General features: G+C 58.4%; 1 protein-coding gene across 2 annotated transcripts; it reads right to left on the bottom strand.

The window, feature by feature from the left end:
- Positions 1-465: 465 nt before the first annotated feature.
- Positions 466-17,194, bottom strand: SLC4A1 (solute carrier family 4 member 1 (Diego blood group)). 2 transcript variants are annotated; one of them, XM_047758682.1, is made up of 20 exons: positions 17,069-17,194; positions 13,787-13,869; positions 13,580-13,667; positions 12,551-12,615; positions 11,251-11,449; positions 11,033-11,168; positions 10,516-10,636; positions 10,044-10,122; positions 9,677-9,897; positions 8,644-8,854; positions 8,210-8,413; positions 7,886-8,034; positions 7,578-7,772; positions 6,029-6,181; positions 5,485-5,574; positions 4,564-4,730; positions 3,525-3,778; positions 1,984-2,153; positions 1,713-1,889; positions 466-1,132 (listed from the first exon to the last, which is right to left on the bottom strand). In XM_047758682.1, the coding sequence occupies exons 2-20, from the start codon at positions 13,799-13,801 to the stop codon at positions 1,052-1,054; spliced, it is 2,775 nt and encodes a 924-aa protein (XP_047614638.1). In that variant the 5' UTR covers positions 13,802-13,869; positions 17,069-17,194; the 3' UTR covers positions 466-1,051. The 2 variants fall into 2 exon arrangements, with proteins under 2 accessions (XP_047614638.1, XP_047614639.1); XM_047758683.1 differs by lacking the exons at positions 13,580-13,667; positions 13,787-13,869; positions 17,069-17,194 and adding an exon at positions 12,969-13,025 and having other exon boundaries at positions 467-1,132.
- Between the last annotated feature and the right edge of the window lie 834 nt (positions 17,195-18,028).

Raw genomic sequence — 18,028 nt, 5'->3', positions numbered from 1 at the left:
GGAGTCCTGAGTCCCAGCCCTGATTTTGTCCTCGCCTGCACCTTGCCTGCACCTTGCCCTCACCCGGACACCTCCCTCTGGTCCAGAGAAGAGGGTCCCCAGTGGGAGCAGAGAGGTGGCGGGGGAGCCAGCAGGCACATCTCTAAGTGTGGAAAGGTGGGTGACTGAAGTAGACTTTTAGAGTTCAAATCCCAGCCGTGTGGCTCAGGAGCTACATGGCCTTGGGCAGGCTTGAGGAAGAATCAGACTATTGTGTAATAGCTTTTTAGATTTTACAAAGTCCTTTTCTTTTCTTTTGTCTTTTTTGCCTTTTCTAGGGCCGCTCCCACGGCACATGGAGGTTCCCAGGCTAGCGGTCCAATTGGAGCTGTAGCCACCTGCCTACGCCAGAGCCACAGCAATGCCAAGCCGCATCTGCAACCTACAGCACAGCTCATGGCAACGCCGGATCCTTAACCCACTGAGCGAAGCCAGGGATCGAACCCCAAACCTCATGGTTCTTAGTCGGATTCGTTAACCACTGCGCCATGACGAGAACTCCCAAAGCCCTTTCCTCACATTTATCTTTGGTCCTCAGAAACCATCCTGTAATGTGGGTATGTGATTATTGATATACCCATTTTACAGATGAGGAAGCAGAGGCTGGAGAGATCCAAGGACTTGCCCAAGGTCACACAGCAAATAGGAATTTGAATACCCACCCTTCGCCCAGCGCCCTCCCTCCACCCCCATCACTGCTCCTGTCTGTGCCATGAGGGCTCAGATCTAGGTCTTGGGGAGTGGGATCCCCCAAGTGGCAGTGTGGCCCCAGAAGGGACTGCACGGTAAATCCCTGCTGTGGACCCCACTGTCCATTTCCTGCAAAAGCCAGCCTACACTTCACGGAAGGTTTCTTAGACACCCCTTCCTTCCCCCTAACCCATGGCCCCCGGACCTCAGCTGCTTCCCCCGGAGGGACCTGGGAGTCCAGGAGGTGCCCATGAACCTCTGCTTTTCCTGGGAGAGTGGGCCCGTGGAACGGTGGAGGGGGCGCCGGGGCCCGGGCCCCCCCTCACACAGGCATGTGCACCTCGTCATATTCATCCCGACCGTGCTCCTCGTCTAAGTTGGGCTTCGCATCATCAGCATCCAGCTGGGGGGAGGGGAGAAAAGAGAGCCGTGAGCAGCCCAGGGCCGGGGGCACCCTCCCCGCAGCGCGGAGGCACCGCTGCAGTCAGGAGAGCCTGCCTCTCTTTGAACCTCGGACACGTCCTGTCCTGTCCCTGCAGCCCCTGGGCTTGGTCTTTATGAGGGCTTTCCCCAGGAGGGAATCCGGTGTCCCTTTGGGGGAGGCCTCCGGAGGGCAGCCCCCTTCACCCGGGCAGTGACCACCTGTGTCACACCGTGGACGAATGCTCCTAGAGGAGCGGCTGTCCGGAATGGCTGGGACCGCGGGACTTGGGACACGGCGTGTGAGCCTCTGCGCCCTCTCCCCAACCCTGTCCCCATTCCTCTCTTTCCAGATGAGTCAGCCTGAGGCACAGAGACACGAAGCCTCCTGCTCCAGGTTGCACGTGAGGATGTGGCAGTGCTGGGATGGGAACACAGGCTGCAGACCCAGACCTGAATCAGGATGCTCTTCCGGCTTCCTTAGTTCCCAGCCCCACCCAGGACCCCTCCCTGTCCCCAGCCTGGGGGGGCGGGGGCGGGGGGGGGGGGGAGCAGCCACTCACACATTGGAGCTCCAGTTTCCTGAAGATGAGTGGCAGCAGGAAGTGGCGGAGGGGCACCGTGAGGATGAGGACGAAGGGCAGGGCCAGCGAGGTGGATGGGAAGAACTTCACCGTCCACAGCACCACGAGGCAGATGATCTGGGTGAGCGTGTACAGGTGCATGCGCCAGGTTCTTACCTGCAGGCAGAGGCGGGGGTCATCATCTGCCCTGCCCGGGCACCCAGCACCCCCCCACCCCACCCTGGCCAGGGCAGCTGGGAGGGCTCTGTACCCGCTTGGCATAGGGTATGTCCGGGTGGTACTTGGACGGCTTGAACAGAAGCAAGATGCGGTCAAAGAGCTGGATGCCACTGAGTGACGTGACCCCCATGTAGAGGAAGATGCCAAACAGCACAGCCAGGGGGATGTGGGACAGGATGGGCCCCATGAGGATGGACAGGCCTGTGGGGAGAAGCACGCACTCAGCCCCAGCTGCCCCAGAGGGTCGGCACCGGCAGGGCTGGGGAATGAAATCACAGGTACCATGTGGAACGCTTGCTTCCTTGCTCCCTTCCTGCAGCATATGGAAGTTCCTAGGATGGGGGTCAAATTGGACCTGTAGCTGCCGGCCTACACCATAGCCACAGCCACACCAGATCCAAGCCACATCTGTGACCTACACCGCAGCTTACAGCAACGCAGGATCCTTAACCCTCTGAGCGAGGCCAGGGATCGAACCCACGTCAGGATACTAGTGGGGTTTGTTACCACTGAGCTACAACAGGAACTCCATACGGAACCCTTTCTATGGATCCTCTGTAATAGGTATTGCTCCCATTTTACAGATGAGGAAACAGACTCAGAGAGGTGAAGCAACTTACCTAAGGCCACACAGCTAGTAAGCGGCCGAACAGGCAGTCAGACTCCTGCCCGCCTGACTTCAATGCCTGACTCCTTTAACCTAGGGGACCACAGAGGTCAGAGAAGCCCACCTTTCCCTTTACCCTGGTCCAGAATGCCCCATCACTCGCCAGCTGCCCAAATCCTAGCTCTCCTCCAGCTAACTTCAACTTCACCTCCCTCCTTCAAGAAACTTCCCTGGGCTTTCCATCGCACTCGAGCCCAGTTCAGGTTATACCCCGAGCACTGCCCTTCATGTCAGTCACAGAGCAGTTGAGCTACAGAGACCGCAGGCATCGCATGAACTCTCTAACGGTGCAGATGGGCAACTCGAGGCCCAGAGACAGGGAAGGATAACTAGTTCGTAGTGGGATAGGCCTGAAACCCACAGTTCGCTGAACTGCTGGAGAAGCTCTTGAATACAGGGTTTTGTCTAAAGAAGGTTCCAGCTGGAGTTCCTGTCTTAGCGCAGTGGTTAGCGAACCCGACTAGCATCCATGAGGACACGGGTTCGATTTCTGGCCTTGATCAGTGGGTTAAGGATCTGGCATTGCCCTGAGGTGTGGTGTAGGTCGCAGACGTGGCTCAGATCCGACGTTGCTGTGGCTGTGGTGTAGGCCAGCTGCTGTAGCTCCGATTAGACCCCTAGCCTGGGAACCTCCATATGCCTCGAGTGCAGCCCTAGAAAAGACACACACACAAAAAAGAAGGTTCCAGTAATGGAAACACCCCCCACCCCCTGTTGCTCAGAGGCCCAGCTCAGTGCCCTGGGTATTTCCTCCATAATTCTTTCATGTGAATAACTGACCCTGGGGCGGAGAGACCTGGCTGCAGCGTGGATAGGGCCGGAGGGGCCTTGACTCCTAACGGGCAAGGGCTGAGGCCCAGGGCAGGGCCAGAGGGTGGTGGAGAGTGTGGCCAATCCTCACTCACCCACGAGCACAGCGACCAGGAGCCCGCTGATCCGCTGTTCCTTGACTTCCTGAATCTGGGAAGCAGCTCCTGGGATGCTGGACTTGCTCATGACCGTGAGGGCATTGGCGTGGGTGACAGAACGCACGGTGGTGGCACTGAGCCAGGGCAACCCAAAGATGGCGGCCACCCCACCCATGCCCATGATCAGCAGCAGGTCCAGGTGGAAGCCGGAGCCCTTGACCATCTTGCGCTCTGGTTTGCTGACGATCAGCCTGGGGGTGTGGGAGGTCAAGGGTTACCAGGGCTCTTCTTCGCCCCCACCCCCTTCGCTCCCTCTTTCCTTCCCCAGACTTGGGACCCTTGGTAATTTAGTTGATCCTTCTTTGCCCATCGGCCTCGGAGTTCCTAGCTCCCCTCCCTCCTGCTCCACCAAGACCCTAAGAGAAGCGTCTTCAGACACACCCAGAACACCCACAAGGCAGATTGACTCTGCACCTAATGAGGCATAAGCTTCAGGGAACCTCCCGGGTATGGGCCCTTTCCAAGATCTAGCACCTAATTTTGTTTTGTCATTTATTTTATTTTATTTTATCTTATTTTTTTAATTTTTTAATTTATTTTTTGTCTTTTTAGAGCCGAACCTGTGGCATATGGAAGTTCCCAGGCTAGGGGTTGAATCGGAGCTGCAACTGCCACCCTCCGCCACACCCATGGCCGCACCAGATGCGAGCCTCGTCTGTGACCTACATCACAGCTCACCGCAAGGCCGGATCCTTAACCCCCTGAGTAGGTCTGGGGATCGAACCCTCGTCCTCATGGAATTCGAGTTGAATTCGTTACTGCCGATCTACAATGGGAACTCCCTGTTTGAGATTCCCTATGCTTTTTTTTTTTTTAAAAAAGGGCTCCCCAAATGATACCATCAGGTCCCACAAAGCCCAGACCTGCCCTGCCCATCCATCACCACCAGCGCTCAGTCCGGTGTCTCTGCCTGCCGGGAGCCCATCTCTTTCTCTGCCCGCGACCCTCCCAGTCCCTGCCCCGCCCTGGCTCTTACGTGGTGATCTGGGTCTCTAGGAAGATGAGGATGAAGACCAGCATGGCAGGCAGAACGGAAGCAAACATCATCCAGATGGGAAAGGAGCCACCCTGGCCCAGCGGGTGGATGAGCCAGCCTCGGGCAGTGGAGTTGGATACAGTGAAGCCTGAAGGCACGCTGAGTTTCTGTGGGAGGGGGATGCTGGTGAGAACACCTGGGGTGGGGGGTAGGGACAGGGGGAGCCAAGGTCCTGGGCCCTTGGGAACTTATATTGGGCATCTGCTTTGTACTTAGTCCCTGCCCTAAGCCCTTTACAAACATCTCATTCCCTACTTTATTTTTTTTTTTGTCTTTTTTGTTGTTGCTGTTGCTATTTCTTGGGCCGCTCCCGAGGCATATGGAGGTTCCCAGGCTAGGGGTCGAATCGGAGCTGTAGCCACCGGCCTACACCAGAGCCACAGCAACACGGGATCCGAGCCGCGTCTGCAACCTACACCACAGCTCACGGCAACGCCGGATCGTTAACCCACTGAGCAAGGGCAGGGACCGAACCCGCACCCTCATGGTTCCTAGTCGGATTCGTTAACCACTGCGCCACGACGGAACTCCATCATTCCCTACTTTAGAGATGAGGGAACAGGATCAGAGAAGTTATGCAGCCGGCTCTGCATCACACAGCTATTTGGCGGCAAAACTGAGATTCATTCTCAGATCAGCCTGGCTCCAAAGAAGATTCTTTTCTACCGCCTTGGATTAAGGCGTCAAAAGGGACAGCCTGACCCAGGCCCTTGCTTCAGCCAGGCTGAAGGAAGAACAGGGGGCTCCTGGGGGAGGCAGAGATGGAGTAGGGGTAGTTCTAACTGGCTTCAGGTTTGAAAGGCAGTTTGGGGACGAAACGGTGCGGAAGGCATGAAATAAGGGGGGAGGGGAGAAGGCCACCTGTGTGTAGGTCTCCTCGATGAAGACATCCACCAAGACCATGATCAGGATGGAAATGGGAACCCCAAAGTCCCCGATGACTCGTCGCAGCTGAGGGCAGGTGGAGGGACCAGTGGTCAGTACCCAGTTGCTCCCCGTTCCCCTCCCACTTTCCCCCATTCGTGACCCATCTTCACCCGAGGGGTCCCCCCTCTCTTCCCAGGGGATCCCTTAACATCTAATGCCCTGTCCTGCACCTCAATGTATCTGCTTCCTTTCCTCTGTCTCCTGACCCAGCCCCACCCCTGGCCCCACAGTTTCTCCACCCTCCTGCAAGACCTGCCCTTCGCTCCCCACTGGGTTCTCAGCCTGTGCGTGCTGAGAAGGGGAGATGCACTTGTCTGCAGAGTAAAATCCTGGGTGATGAGGGGGCCATGGAGGCTTGGGGTTAGAAATGGGAATCTAGGGCAAGAAGGGGAGCTAATGGCCTTGGGAAAGCTGAGGGGAGTGCCTTGGCCTGGGAGAGGGTAGTGTAGGCAAGGGCAGATGAGGAGGATGTACTGACCTTGCCAGGGAAGTAGGAGCTGTTCTTGAACTTGCGCAGCAGCATGGCAAAGAAGAAGGTGCCCGCCATGAGCACAAGAGAGAGGAGGGCTGTGTTGGGTTTGGACGGTCCTGCCGCAGAATAATCCTTCTTCAGTGGGTGCTCCTCGAAGATCTGCAGCAGAAAACCAAAGCATCTTGTTTCCTCCCATTCATCCATCCGTCATCTATCTAGCCATTGCCCATCCATCACTATCTCTCCATTCGTCACCTCTCTCTCTATTCATCTTCCACCCACCCATCTGTCCAGCCAACATCATCTGTCCATCTTCTTCCTCAACTGATATGATAACAGAGAGGCAATGAGATTCTACAGCTTGGTTTTCAGGAGTGAGGACCAGGCTAGGCTTGGGTGAGGTAGGTCATGGAGGAAATGAGTGTGTATGTGTGTGTGCAGGGCCTCATCTCATCTCATGCGAGCCGTAAGAAGTTGGAGGGCAGGAAACAAGCGCCAAGGAGGTTCCTAAAAAGACTCGGGCTCTGAAGACTTGGAAACAGAAAGTCCCACCAACCAGCAGAAGCAGGAGCAGATGTGCGCTGTCATCCTTCCTCCGTATCAGAGGCAGACACGGAGGTAGGCATGGTTTACGGCGACAGAGCTGAGCAGGCAGGTCATGCTCTCTGCAGGTTCTTGAGGGCAACTGCAGGAGAGGGAGGCGGGGACTTGGGAGCCTCCAGAAGCCCGCTATCCCGCCACGCCTGCAGTTTCCCACCTTCTCTCTCATATACATACGTGCCCGTTAGTTTCTCTGTGTGTGGTTGTACACATGGACTGTGCTCGCAGAGGGGTCCTCTCATACTTAGTCACTCTGCACACTCATGGCAAGAATACTGGTGCACAGGAGTTCCCCCTGTGGCACAGTGGGTTAGGAATCCGACTGCAGTGGCTCTCAGGTCACTGCAGAGGCTCTGCTTCGAGACCGGGCCCAGCACAGTTAAAGGATCCAGTGTCGCTGCAGCTGCAGCTTGGATTCAGCCCCTGGCCCGGGAACTTCCATGCGCCAAGGGTGCAGCCATAAAAGTACAACAAACAAACAAGAGGAGTTCCCGTCGTGGCGCAGTGGTTAACGAATCCGACTAGGAACCATGAGGTTGTGGGTTCGATCCCTGCCCTTGCTCAGTGGGTTAAGGATCTGGTGTTGCCCCGAGCTGTGGTGTAGGTTGCAGACGCGGCTCGGATCCCGTGTTGCTGTGGCTCTGGTGTAGGCCGGTGGCTACAGCTCCGATTAGACCCCTAGCCTGGGAACCTCCATATGCCGCGGAAGCGGCCCAAAGAAATAGCAAAAAGACAAAAAAACAAACAAACAAAAAAAACCCAACAAACAAGAGACCACGGGCCCACAGACAGCAGAGGTCAACCTGCATGTGGTTGCAGTCACATGCCATGGAAAGAGGGCCACACGAATGCTGTACAGACATGTGTGCAATGATACGCACAGTCGCCTCGCTTGCGCACAGTCACGTACACACACGCAGGCGCGAATGCTCGTCAACACTGCCACGACCCTCACCTTGTACAGCTTTTTGAAGGTCTCGAAGATGAAGATGAGGGAGATGAGGAAGGAGAAGATCTCTTGGGTGTAGCGAGAGATGAAGCGGACCAGGAAGCTGCCCTCAAAGGCCACCACCAGCACCACCAGAAAGATAAGCCAGTAGCCAATCCACACACGGCCCACGATGTACTCCAGGCCGTTATCCTGGCAGAACTGTGGGGCGGTCAGAAGAAGCTGGAGTCAGATTACTGGGCCCGGGAAGCATGTGTCAAGGGGGCGGGGCCGGGGGCCAGCTCAGGGTCACGGTGGGGCCAGAAGGGAGCTACCGAGTAGAAGGCTTCCTCAAACACGAGCAGGGGTCCTGAGAAGCCCACCACGAGCAGGGGCTGAGCCCCCAGCAGGGAGAAGACGATGCCCTGCGCTGACGTAGAGATGAGCAGCTCCGACACGCCCATCAGGTTCTGGGTCTTTTCTCCTGCAGGGAGAAGGGACAATGCCAGCAAAGTCAAGACCATTTCCAGAGGCCCACAGAGCCTTTCAGGGAGAGGCTGATGCAGGGTTCCAGGACGCCAGATCGGAGCAAAGTCAGGGCTGATGCGGAGGCCAGAGGGTCAGAGGCGAGGGTAAGTGGGACATGCAGAGGCACTGACCCAGGAGGCCGCCGAAGGTGATGGCAGGCGACAGGGCGGCAAAGTAGATGAAGATGATGGCAGATAGGACCTGGGGACTCAAGGCGTCTGTGATGTCACTCAAGTAGCGCGGGTAGCGGCGCCGGATGTCACGCGCCAGGCCCCCGAAAAGCTTGCCCGTCCTCCTCAGAGGGTCGTCTTTGTCTTCTATGCCCCCATCCATGTCTGTAGTGAAGGACAGGACCATGGCCACAGGGGGCCGATGGGGAAGGTGGAGGGAGGGGGGAGTCGAGGCTGCGATTGTCTGATGGGAATGGGGCGGGCTGGGAGGCAAGACTGCGAGAGGGGATGCAGGGTGTTTAATGGGAAGAGGGGAGGCAGGGGCTCATAGGCCTGGGTTGGGGTGTCTGAGGGTCTCGAGGCTCAGAAAGCCTTGGACTGGGCAGGGCAGGTACCTAGGCCCATGTAGAAGCTGGGTTCCTGCTTGGCAGGACTGGGGAGTTTGCGTCTTTTCAGCAGTGCCCTCTGCACAGGTATCAGGCTGAGCAGGTCCTTCTCCGAGAAAGTGTCTGAGGGCGGCAGCACCAGACTGCAGTCTAGGAAGCCCCCCAGAGAATGTACCAGCTCCTCCTTGCTCTGAGCCACGCGTGCCTCAGCGTGGAACACCTGGGGGTAGATGGGAAGGTCAGGGCCACTTGGACTTGCTCAACAAAAGGATCCAGGGGTCCACAGCCAGGGCCTCCGAGGACTAGAACCCTCTCACCCAGCTCCTGCCCGCTAGGAACTTTTTCTTTTCCTCTGTTTCTTTTTTCTTCTTACTTTCTTTCTTTCTTCCTTCCTTCCTCCCTCCCTCCCTCTCTTTCTTTCTTTCTTTCTCTCTCCCTCTTCCTTCCTTCCTGACTGTCTTTTTAGGGCCCTACCTGGGGCGTATGGAAGTTCCCGAGCTAGGGGTTGAATTGGAGCTGTAGCCACCTGCCTACACCACAGCTCACAGCAACGCCTGATCCTTAACCCACCGAGCAAGGCCAGGGATCGAACCTGCATCCTCATGGATACTAGTCCGATTCATTTCTGCTGAGCCACGACAGGAACTCCTGTTTCTTTTCTTTTCTTTTTTTGGCTTTTTGAGGGTCACACCAGCAGCACATGGAACTGCTTTTTTTTGCGCGCCCCCCCCCCACTACAAAAGGATTTTGGGGAGGCAGAAAGAACTAAAGCAAAGCAGGTGGCTTATAGAAGACCAGATGAAACTAAAGTAGACCAGCCCAGACCTAACCAGAGAGAACCAGGGCAGAGTGGGCCAGCCTAGACCCGGCCGGATCAGACAGGGCTAGGCCACACTACACGGGCCAGGACTCCCCAGGATAGAGGCAGCCAGATTGGGCTGAATGGGGCCAAACTTGCGAAGTTAAAGTAACCAGGCCGGAGAGGGGGCCCCAGCGGCTAGCTGGCCCTCTGCTCCCCCCGCCCTGGCCCACCCCTACCCACCTTCTCTGACAGGAGGGTGGCAGCAGCTCGGCCCAGCTGATTGTAGTCAATGTGAGGGTCCTCTGGTCCCAGCAGCACCATGAGGAAGCGCAGAGGCACTGCCAGCGCCTCTGTCTCCTCTGGCTTCTGCTCCGTCTCCTGCTCCGTCTCCTGCTCCGTCTCCATGGGCTCCTTTAGCCGCACGAAGCCCAGCACCGGCCGCTCCAGGAAGGAGACTTGGCCTGTTGGGGGCAAACAATGGAGGGGGTCAGGCCAGGCTGAAGGGGGCGCTGCTGGGGTCCAGGCTTAGGGGGAGGCAGGCTGAGCCAGGGCAGGAGGCAGAAGCGGGGGATGTGTGGGCTGGAGGACAGAGGCGCTGGCCGCTTACCCACGAGCACCAGCGTGTCCAGGTTCTCAGGGCTCTTCCCCAGGATTTCAGATGAGTGGCCTTCCATGCTCCCCTCTCCCTGTTGGAAGGAGGGTGATAAGGGGACTCCTCCAGCCACTCTGGACCTGGGACACCTGAGTCTCTTGACCCCCTCCTCCCCTACCTCCTCTCCCCTTTTTTTTTGAAGGGCCAAACCCGAGGCATATGGAGGTTCCCAGACTAAGGGTCAAATCGGAGCTGTAGCTGCCGACCTGCACCACAGCCACAGCCACGCCAGATCTGAACCACAACTCATGGCAACGCTGGATCCTTAACCCACTGAGCAAGGCCAGGGATCGAACCCCTGTTCTCATGGATACTAGTTGGAGTCGTTACCACTGAGCCACAATGGGAACTCCCTCCCCTCCTTTCTGAACCATATCAGGTTGGGGAACCTGCCAGCTCTCCTCCGCCACCCCTGGGACAGCCTCACCTGTTCACAAAAGAGCTCTACTTCCAGCGAGGGCTGCTGTGGGAGCAGAGGCTGCGAAGGGCCCGCAGGTGTCAAGAGCGCAGGCTTCATCTCCCCCAGGACCTCTATATCTCTGGCGTGGCTGCAGGACACACAGTGGACATGGGCTGAGTAGGCTGCTCCGGCTGGGCGACCGGCAGCCTAGGGAGGCCCGGGGACCGCAGGAGAAGCAGCCTCCTCTGAAGGCTGGTGTGGATGTCAGGGGGTGGCCTCTGGAATGACTAGTGGAGCCAGAAGAATCAATGGAGGGAAGGGCCTTGAGAGTCGGCCCTCCTGGGGACCAGTGGCCCCCAAATCTGAGCCTGGAGACATGGCCGCCGCTCAAGAGGCATCCCAAGCAGGAGCCACTGTGGAAGAAAAGTGGGCCCCAGCCTGGTGGGGGAGGGGCCGCCTGGACCCCCAGGGAGAGCTTGGGGCAGGTGGGCTGGGATCAGGGCCCTGTGGGTGAGGAGTCCAGGGCCTTGGCAGGCAGAGGCACCTGTGTTTGAGCAGCAGGGTCCGGAGCAGGGGCTCTCGGTGTTCAGGCCGGATCTGCCCCTCGAAGATAAACCTGTCCAGCAGCTGCACGACCACCCCGGGCAGGGATTTCTCTGGCAGGTCCAGGAGGACAGTACCTGCAGGCAGTGGAGGGGTGAGCTAGCTGGCTGGCTGGCCCTGGCCCTCCTCTCACAGAGGGACCCGGCGGGACTCACTCACCCTTGGTGAAGGCTTTCTGCAGCTCTAACAGGCTCCAGAAGGTGAGGTAAGACAGGTGTGGGCGGCCCCAGGTCCCATCCTTCCCCAGGTTCTCCTCCAGCCGCACCCACCGCGCTCTCTCCATCCACTGCATCTCCTGGTTCTTTTCATCCATCACCAGTTCCCGCAGCTCCACACCAATCTGCAGCTGCTCAGGTAACTGTGGCCCCACAGGCCTGAATTAGTCCCTCAGGCCCAGGGCAGGGCCTTGGAGAGACTGGAAGCCCAGGGCATGGTCAGCACTCAGCAGGCTCTGAGAGATGTCTGCCAGGGGCCGGGGTCCTCTGAGCTCAGAAGGGACCCTCAGAAGCTACAGCCTGAGGGTGTGGAGTGAGATGTGACAGGTGGGGAGATGCTTGTGGGGACTGTTGATCTGGCCCCTGCCTCTGGCTCTGTTCCCCAACTTCCAGGCCCCTCACCCCGTTTCAGAGGCACCTGAAAACCTCCGGGCCAAAAGGGGTGCTAGAGCAGGCATGGAGGAGAAACAAGCGGGAAACTTTTGGGGTCACCAAGTCTGTCTCTTGCCTCCAAGACTGTCGCGCGGGCTCAGCATGCCTTTGGGTTTCCTTGGGGTCGGGTGGACACTCCCAGGGGCCTAGCTGAGGGCAGACCCAATTTCCTAACCAGCTGGACAGTCTGGTGACCAGCGAGGACATGGAGGGGGGCTGGGGGAAGGGGCGCTGGGCTGAGAAGAGCATGCATTTAATTCTGTACTTCCCCAGGGAGCACCTAACAGCCCAGCCAGGGCCAGTGGACCTGGGGGTTCAGACCTCCAACAGGCAGTTTATCTCTGTCCAGGGAGCTCCCCCATCCGTGGAAGGGGTGTTCAGTGCTCGCCCCTCAAAGGGAGGTGCCCTCTTTTTTTTTAGGGCTGCACTTGAAGCATATGGAGATTCCCAGGCTAGGGGTTGAATTGGAGCTGTGGCCACCAGCCTACGCCAGAGCCACAGCAACGAGGGATCCGAGCTACACCTGCAACCTACACCACAGCTCACAGCAGTGCCAGATCCTTAACCCACTGAGCGAGGCCAGGGATTGAACCTCCCAGCCTCATGGATCTTAGTCAGGTTCCTAACCGCTGAGCCACGTAGGGAACTCCAGGAGGTGCCCTCTTCAAACTTCCCAGGCTGCCCATTCCTCCTCTGCCCATTTTGGGGGGGGTGTCCCCTATCCTGAAGCTGTAGCCATCTCCCCCCTCCTCCCTCCCCCTGGTAACATGGGGGTACCAAGGGCAGCACAGGAAAGGGAATCAGGGGCTCACCTTATGGGTGTCTAGGTACCGCGATGCAGTGTGGTAGTCGGTGGCCGTTGGCTCAGTGAGCTGAGCTGAAAACCCCGAGGCTGGTTAGCACCGCCCCTACACAATCCCCCCTAAGACCCCCCTGCGCCACCTGCCCCGAGCCTCTCTCCATCCCGTTGCCCCTGGCCGGGACCCTGGTGTCCCCACCCTACCCCTGCTGCTCAATGGGTCGTGGCTTCCACCTGTTTTTGGACCAGCCTGGCACTGTCACTCCCCGTCTGAGCACTGTGGGGGACCCCGGGGCTCATCCTCAAGGTGACCCCCTTGGGAGGGTCATCTCCAAGCGGGTTGGGGAGTCTGAATGGCAACTCTCAGGATTTTCTCAGGGTCTCCTCTGCTCCTGCTCCCTTCTGGGACCAGAGTCCTTCCTTCTTCCCACCTGCCTAGATAATCCCACCAGCCAGGTAGCTTCTTGCTGCCTCCACGGGGAGCTCCGGGTGCCCGGGTGGAGTGGGCTCTTATATTGCCCCCGCACCCCCAGCCCTCACTTCCTGGAGGGGCCTCTTATCTCCAATGCCAATTGCTGGCACTTAAGTCCTGTTGACAGTAAACAGGGCCCCTCCTGGGGCTCCCCACCCAGGACCTTGGACAGACCCGGGAAGGTTTCCTGATTGCTCTCAGCTCTGAGGGTCCTGCTGGCTCCCCATTTCTCAGGACCGCTAGACCCCCATACAGAATGGATGTTGCCAGAACAGGCCCAGTGCCTGGCCTGGAAGTTGGCCCTGGATGGGCATGGGTGGCACATGCCCTTGTCCCGGAATCTAAGGGGCACAGGGACGGGTGACTGGTCCTATCCCCCCACACCTCCAGTCACCCTCTGTGATCATTTCAAACAAAACTCTGTTTATCTGTCAATCAGCCAGGATTGTGGGAGAACTGGCCCCTGGGCTGGGCCGGTGGGGCGTGGGGAGAAGGGGAGGACAAGGTCCCCTCCGTTGCTGAGCTGGGGCTCGGCAGCTCAGCCCAGCAAGCCAGGGAGACAGGGCTCACCTTCTGGGTCCTCCTCCCCGATCGTGGGGGGAGCTTGGTCTTCATAGTCCTGCACCCCTAAATTCTCCTCCAGCCTCTCTTCATTATCCTGTGAGAAGTCGCCGTCAGGCTGTGAGGGGCTGGGCAGGCCCCTCTGAAGGTAGGAGTCCAGGGCTGGGCTCCCAGAGCCTCTGGGTAGGAGCCCTGCAGATGCCACCAAAAACTCACCTGGGAGTCCCCCATGGCGCTGTGCTGACTGTTCAGTTGTCTGCAGTGATCTGAGCCCCCAGCATAACCCGCACTGCGGGTCCCTGCAAGGCGAAGGCACAGGCTGAGTGAGGAACAGGGCAACCGAGGTCTCCCCTTCCGCCCCCCTGGGGGGGCTGCATGGGAGTGAAGCAGATCCCAGGTGCTGGAGACCATCGGGTCAGAGGAAGGAAGGGTGAGTGGGGGGTTGGGGGAAAGGGCTGGATTTGTACATGGGAAGCGGGGTGTGCAGGGGTCGGGGGAGAGGAAATTTGGGTGGCACAAGCCTAACGTGTTGGGGGTGTTCTTCAAATCCGATTCCTTTCTCCATCCACCAGTCCTCACCCAGTTTCCTTTTCTGCCCATGCCCAGGAATCAGCCAGCTCCAGGAGCATGACCGGTCTCTTCTTCAGGGAGCTTAGCTGAGAGTCTCCATAAAATACTCTCTTCTCCCAGAAACGGCTGCTTGGGGCTGGGCATGGGGCTGCAGTATCCATCCCTCACTCCATCTCTCTTGCTCTCCTACCACCTATTCCATTGGCCTCATTACCAAGCCCTTTCCTGCCCCAGGGCCTTTGCACGTGTTGTCCACATCCCAGATGCCTCTCCCCGCACCATAGCCCTCCCCACATTTCAGCTCACATGCCACCTCTTCAGATTCCCTTCCTGACCATTCTTTTTTTTTTTTTTTTTCCTGACCATTCTAATTTCACTACCCCAATCTCATTTTTGGTTTCTTGATTCATTTGTGTGTATATGGTCAGCTGATGCCTCTAGAAGGGAAGCCACATGGGCGCTGGGATCCTGCACATCTCAATCCCCAAAGGATCCCCCGCTCCTAGCAGAATGGTTGCCACATATTAGGCGCTTGATAAATACTTGTTGGAAGAATGCAAGAACAGCTCCCCCTTGCAGGCTTGGGGCTCTGAGACTGGGAAGGTGGGGGCACTGGGGCCCAGACAGGAGATGGTGGGACCCTGTGCCTGCATTTTCTCAGTTGTATTTCTTTTTCTTTTTTCTTTTTACAGCCTCACCTGCGGCATATGGAAGTTCCTGGGCTAGGGGTCCAATCAATTGGGTTCCCAGCGGCAGGCCTACGTCACAGCCACAGCAATGCAGGATCAGAGCTGCATTTGCGACCTACGCTGCAGCTTGTGGCAATGCTGGATCCTTAACCCACCGAGCAAGGCCAGGGATCGAACCCGCATCCTCATGGAGACTATGTCAGGTTCTTATCCTGCTGAGCCATAATGGGAACTCCTTTGCTCCCATCTTTACTCTCTCTCTTCCTTCTCTGGCCTCGTGGCTACCTGGGCCTCAGCTCCCTAGCAGCCTCCATGGCGTCCAGTTAGGTGCTCAACATCCCCCCAGGGGCTGGGACTGTGGTCTCAGTTTCCCAGCTGAGAGGGGAGAGGGTCAGAGGGGCCTCCGGAACCAGAGAACTCAGACATCCAGGCTGCCTCTCTGCCACTGACCTCTCTAGGGCTCAGTCACCCTATCTGTACAATGGGAGGCCTCCCCCCTGGGGTTCTGAGACATCAGTGAGAGAGAATGGAGGTAGCTCACGCTCCGCAGGGGCCTCAGAGGGTGCACCCATGAGCCAGACTGCTACCACCACCAGGCCCCGCCACCCTCCAGCTGCAGGCCTTGCTCTGCTGGCACTGATAAGAGTCGGGACCCTGATGGCTGCCCGTGTCTGGAAGTGCCCCAAACACCTGGCCAGCCCACCAGCCAGGGCCAGGCAGATAAGGGTGAGTGGGACACCTTGGAGCCCAGGAGGTGGAGCACAGCTGGCAGAAGCTGAGAGGGGGGAGGTGACCAGATGACAGAGAGGGCTCCCTGGCGGCATAGCACCGCCTTTGTGTAATCGCCCCCACGCCACACATAGCTGTGCCGCCCTATCGCTTATAATCCCCAGACCACTCCATGACGTGGGTGATGTCATTGGCCTCACTTTACAGATGAGAAAGCTGAGGTTCCGTGAGGTTTGGTGCTTCAGTTTCCTTGCACGTAGGTATCAGAGGCAGGATTAAACCCTGGCCAATCTGGCTCCAGCTGCTCCCCTAACCATTGCGCTAAGTGGCCTCGCAGAAGAGAAAATAGTTATTAGCTGGTTTAGTACCAGCGACGAAGAGCCTGGAGTCTGCTGTCAGGCTGCCTGAGTTCAAATCCTAGCCCCAACACTGTGTAACCTCAGGCAGGTGACTCCACCTCTCTGCGCCTCAGTTTTCTCATCTGTGAAATGGGGTCATCATGACGACACCTGCCTCAGGGACGTGTTGTAGCGTTAAGTAAGTTCCTAGGCAGGAAGCACCTAGCACAGTCCCTGGCACATAAAGAGCTCTAGGTAAATGGTTGCTGCCATTATCACTGCGACTGGGCTGCTGGGGATCAAGGTCAGACTTGCTTCCTTCAACCCCCTCTGATGTTTCTTCACCTCCCATGGAATCAGCCTAACCTTTTTTTTTTTTTCCTTTTTTTAGGGCTGCACCTGCAGTATGTGAAGTTCCCAGGCTAGGGGTTGAATCGGAGCTGCAGCTGCCAGCTACACTACAGCCACAGCAACACCAGATCTGAGCTGCCTCTGCAAGCTATGCTGCAGCTCATGGCAACGCCAGATCCTTAATCCACTGAGGCCAGGGATCGAACCTGCATCCTCATGGATATCGGTCGGGTTTGTAACCCACTGAGCCACAACGGGAGCTCGCTCAGCCTAACCACTTTGAGATCCTCAGATGGTGGGGGACTCCTCCTGCCCCTCCCAACACTCTCTAGGGTGGGGACGGCGCCAGGTCTCCCTGGTAGACTCCTTGGTAAGTGTCTCGAATGAGAAGAAGTGTCAGCTGATAACTTTCCTCATGGGGGGAGATGGGGTGGCCTGGGGATCCCCACACATGGAGGAAAGAAGGGGCTGGGGGGTGAGACCGGTGTCTGTGCAGCCACACCTGGCCACACCTGGAAGGGAATCAGATTTGTACCTCCCTCACCACCCGACACACACACACCAGCTCACACACCTCTGCTGCCACGTGCCAGGCCTTCTTTCCTAACACCTGCTGCCCGGCTCTTCCCAGCTGCAGGTGCCCACGGGCCTGTGCCTTTAGGGGTAGCAGCCCACACAGTAACATCCTCATCCCATCCACCGGCACCCCTCTCTGAGGCCCAGCACCCATACCCACTTGGGCACAGTTTTGGGTGGGCACCTATAGACACCCTCCAGACCGGTGCCTCGGGACCACCCTTGCCCCTCCCTGCCCTGCTCACCTGCTTGAGAGCTTTGGGGTCCCTCGGTGACCTCCTGCAGCTGCCGGTGGCCTCTGTGACCAGATGAGCTCACGCCCGCTCTAACAGCACTGGGTTCCTGCTTGTGCGCCCCGGGGGCAGTTCCCAAACCCCTGACTCATGCCCCCGCCCCCTAATCTGCCCGCCCCACGGGCCCTGGGAGCCCCTTTCACCCCCCCTGTCCTGCTCCCACTGGGTGCCCGGTAAACAGAGTTATCTCTCACTCACATCTGGACAGCTGTGAGTCTGGCCCACCCTACCCCACCCCACCCCAGCTGGCCAGCCCCAAGGCCTCCCAAGGCCCTCCTGGCCCCTGCGATGCTCCTGGGTCTTCCTTCGTGGACTAACATGTGAAGGCTGGGCTCTTGGAGCTCCCTGCTTCCCGGCAGGTCTGCCCCAACTTCTCGACGCCCCCGTCCTGCTTCTGGCCATCCTCATGCTGCCCAGGCCCTTCTACTCCGGGCCCCGGAGGCACGGGCGCTGGGCTGCTTTCTCCTCCCTCCTAACCTGGTGCCCTCCCTCGAGCCGCTTCGCTCTTCCTCTGCAGCCCCGACCACTTCCCACCCTGACCACGGGGACCAGCTCTGTTCTCCCGGGGTCCAGACCAGCTCCCCCTTCTCCTCGCTCCGGACTGGGACGGCCCCAGCCACCCTCTCCTCAAGACATCCTCTGGCTCCAAAGAACCAGCTCCTGGTCCCCAAGACACTGCCACTCAGTCAACCTGAAACAATCTCAGGTCAACAAAAACAACGTCCCCACACGGAGCTCCGAGCTCACAAAGCCCCAATGTCTGGGCACACTGGCTCCTCTGTCGGCAGCCCGGCCCAGGCCCCCAGGCCAGAGTAGCCGGCATTCTCGGCCCCCGCCGAGGCCCTCCCCCGGCCCCCCAGCGGGGCTGTCTCTGCTCCTGGGGAGAGCCGGGGCCGGTCACCTGTTCCCGGG

This window comes from Phacochoerus africanus, chromosome 14 (assembly GCF_016906955.1).
Source record: "Phacochoerus africanus isolate WHEZ1 chromosome 14, ROS_Pafr_v1, whole genome shotgun sequence".
NCBI classification, from domain to species: domain Eukaryota; kingdom Metazoa; phylum Chordata; class Mammalia; order Artiodactyla; family Suidae; genus Phacochoerus; species Phacochoerus africanus.
This window is presented reverse-complemented; position numbering and strand designations above follow the sequence as displayed.

Coding starts and splice junctions, on each gene's coding strand:
- SLC4A1 (XM_047758682.1), bottom strand. Junction 9,898..10,043: donor GGACACGCTGGTGCTCGTGG/GTAAGCGGCCAG, acceptor TGCCCCCAACAG/GCCAAGTCTCCTTCCTGGAG. Junction 7,773..7,885: donor TTGAGGAAGCCTTCTACTCG/GTAGCTCCCTTC, acceptor ACCGCCCCACAG/TTCTGCCAGGATAACGGCCT.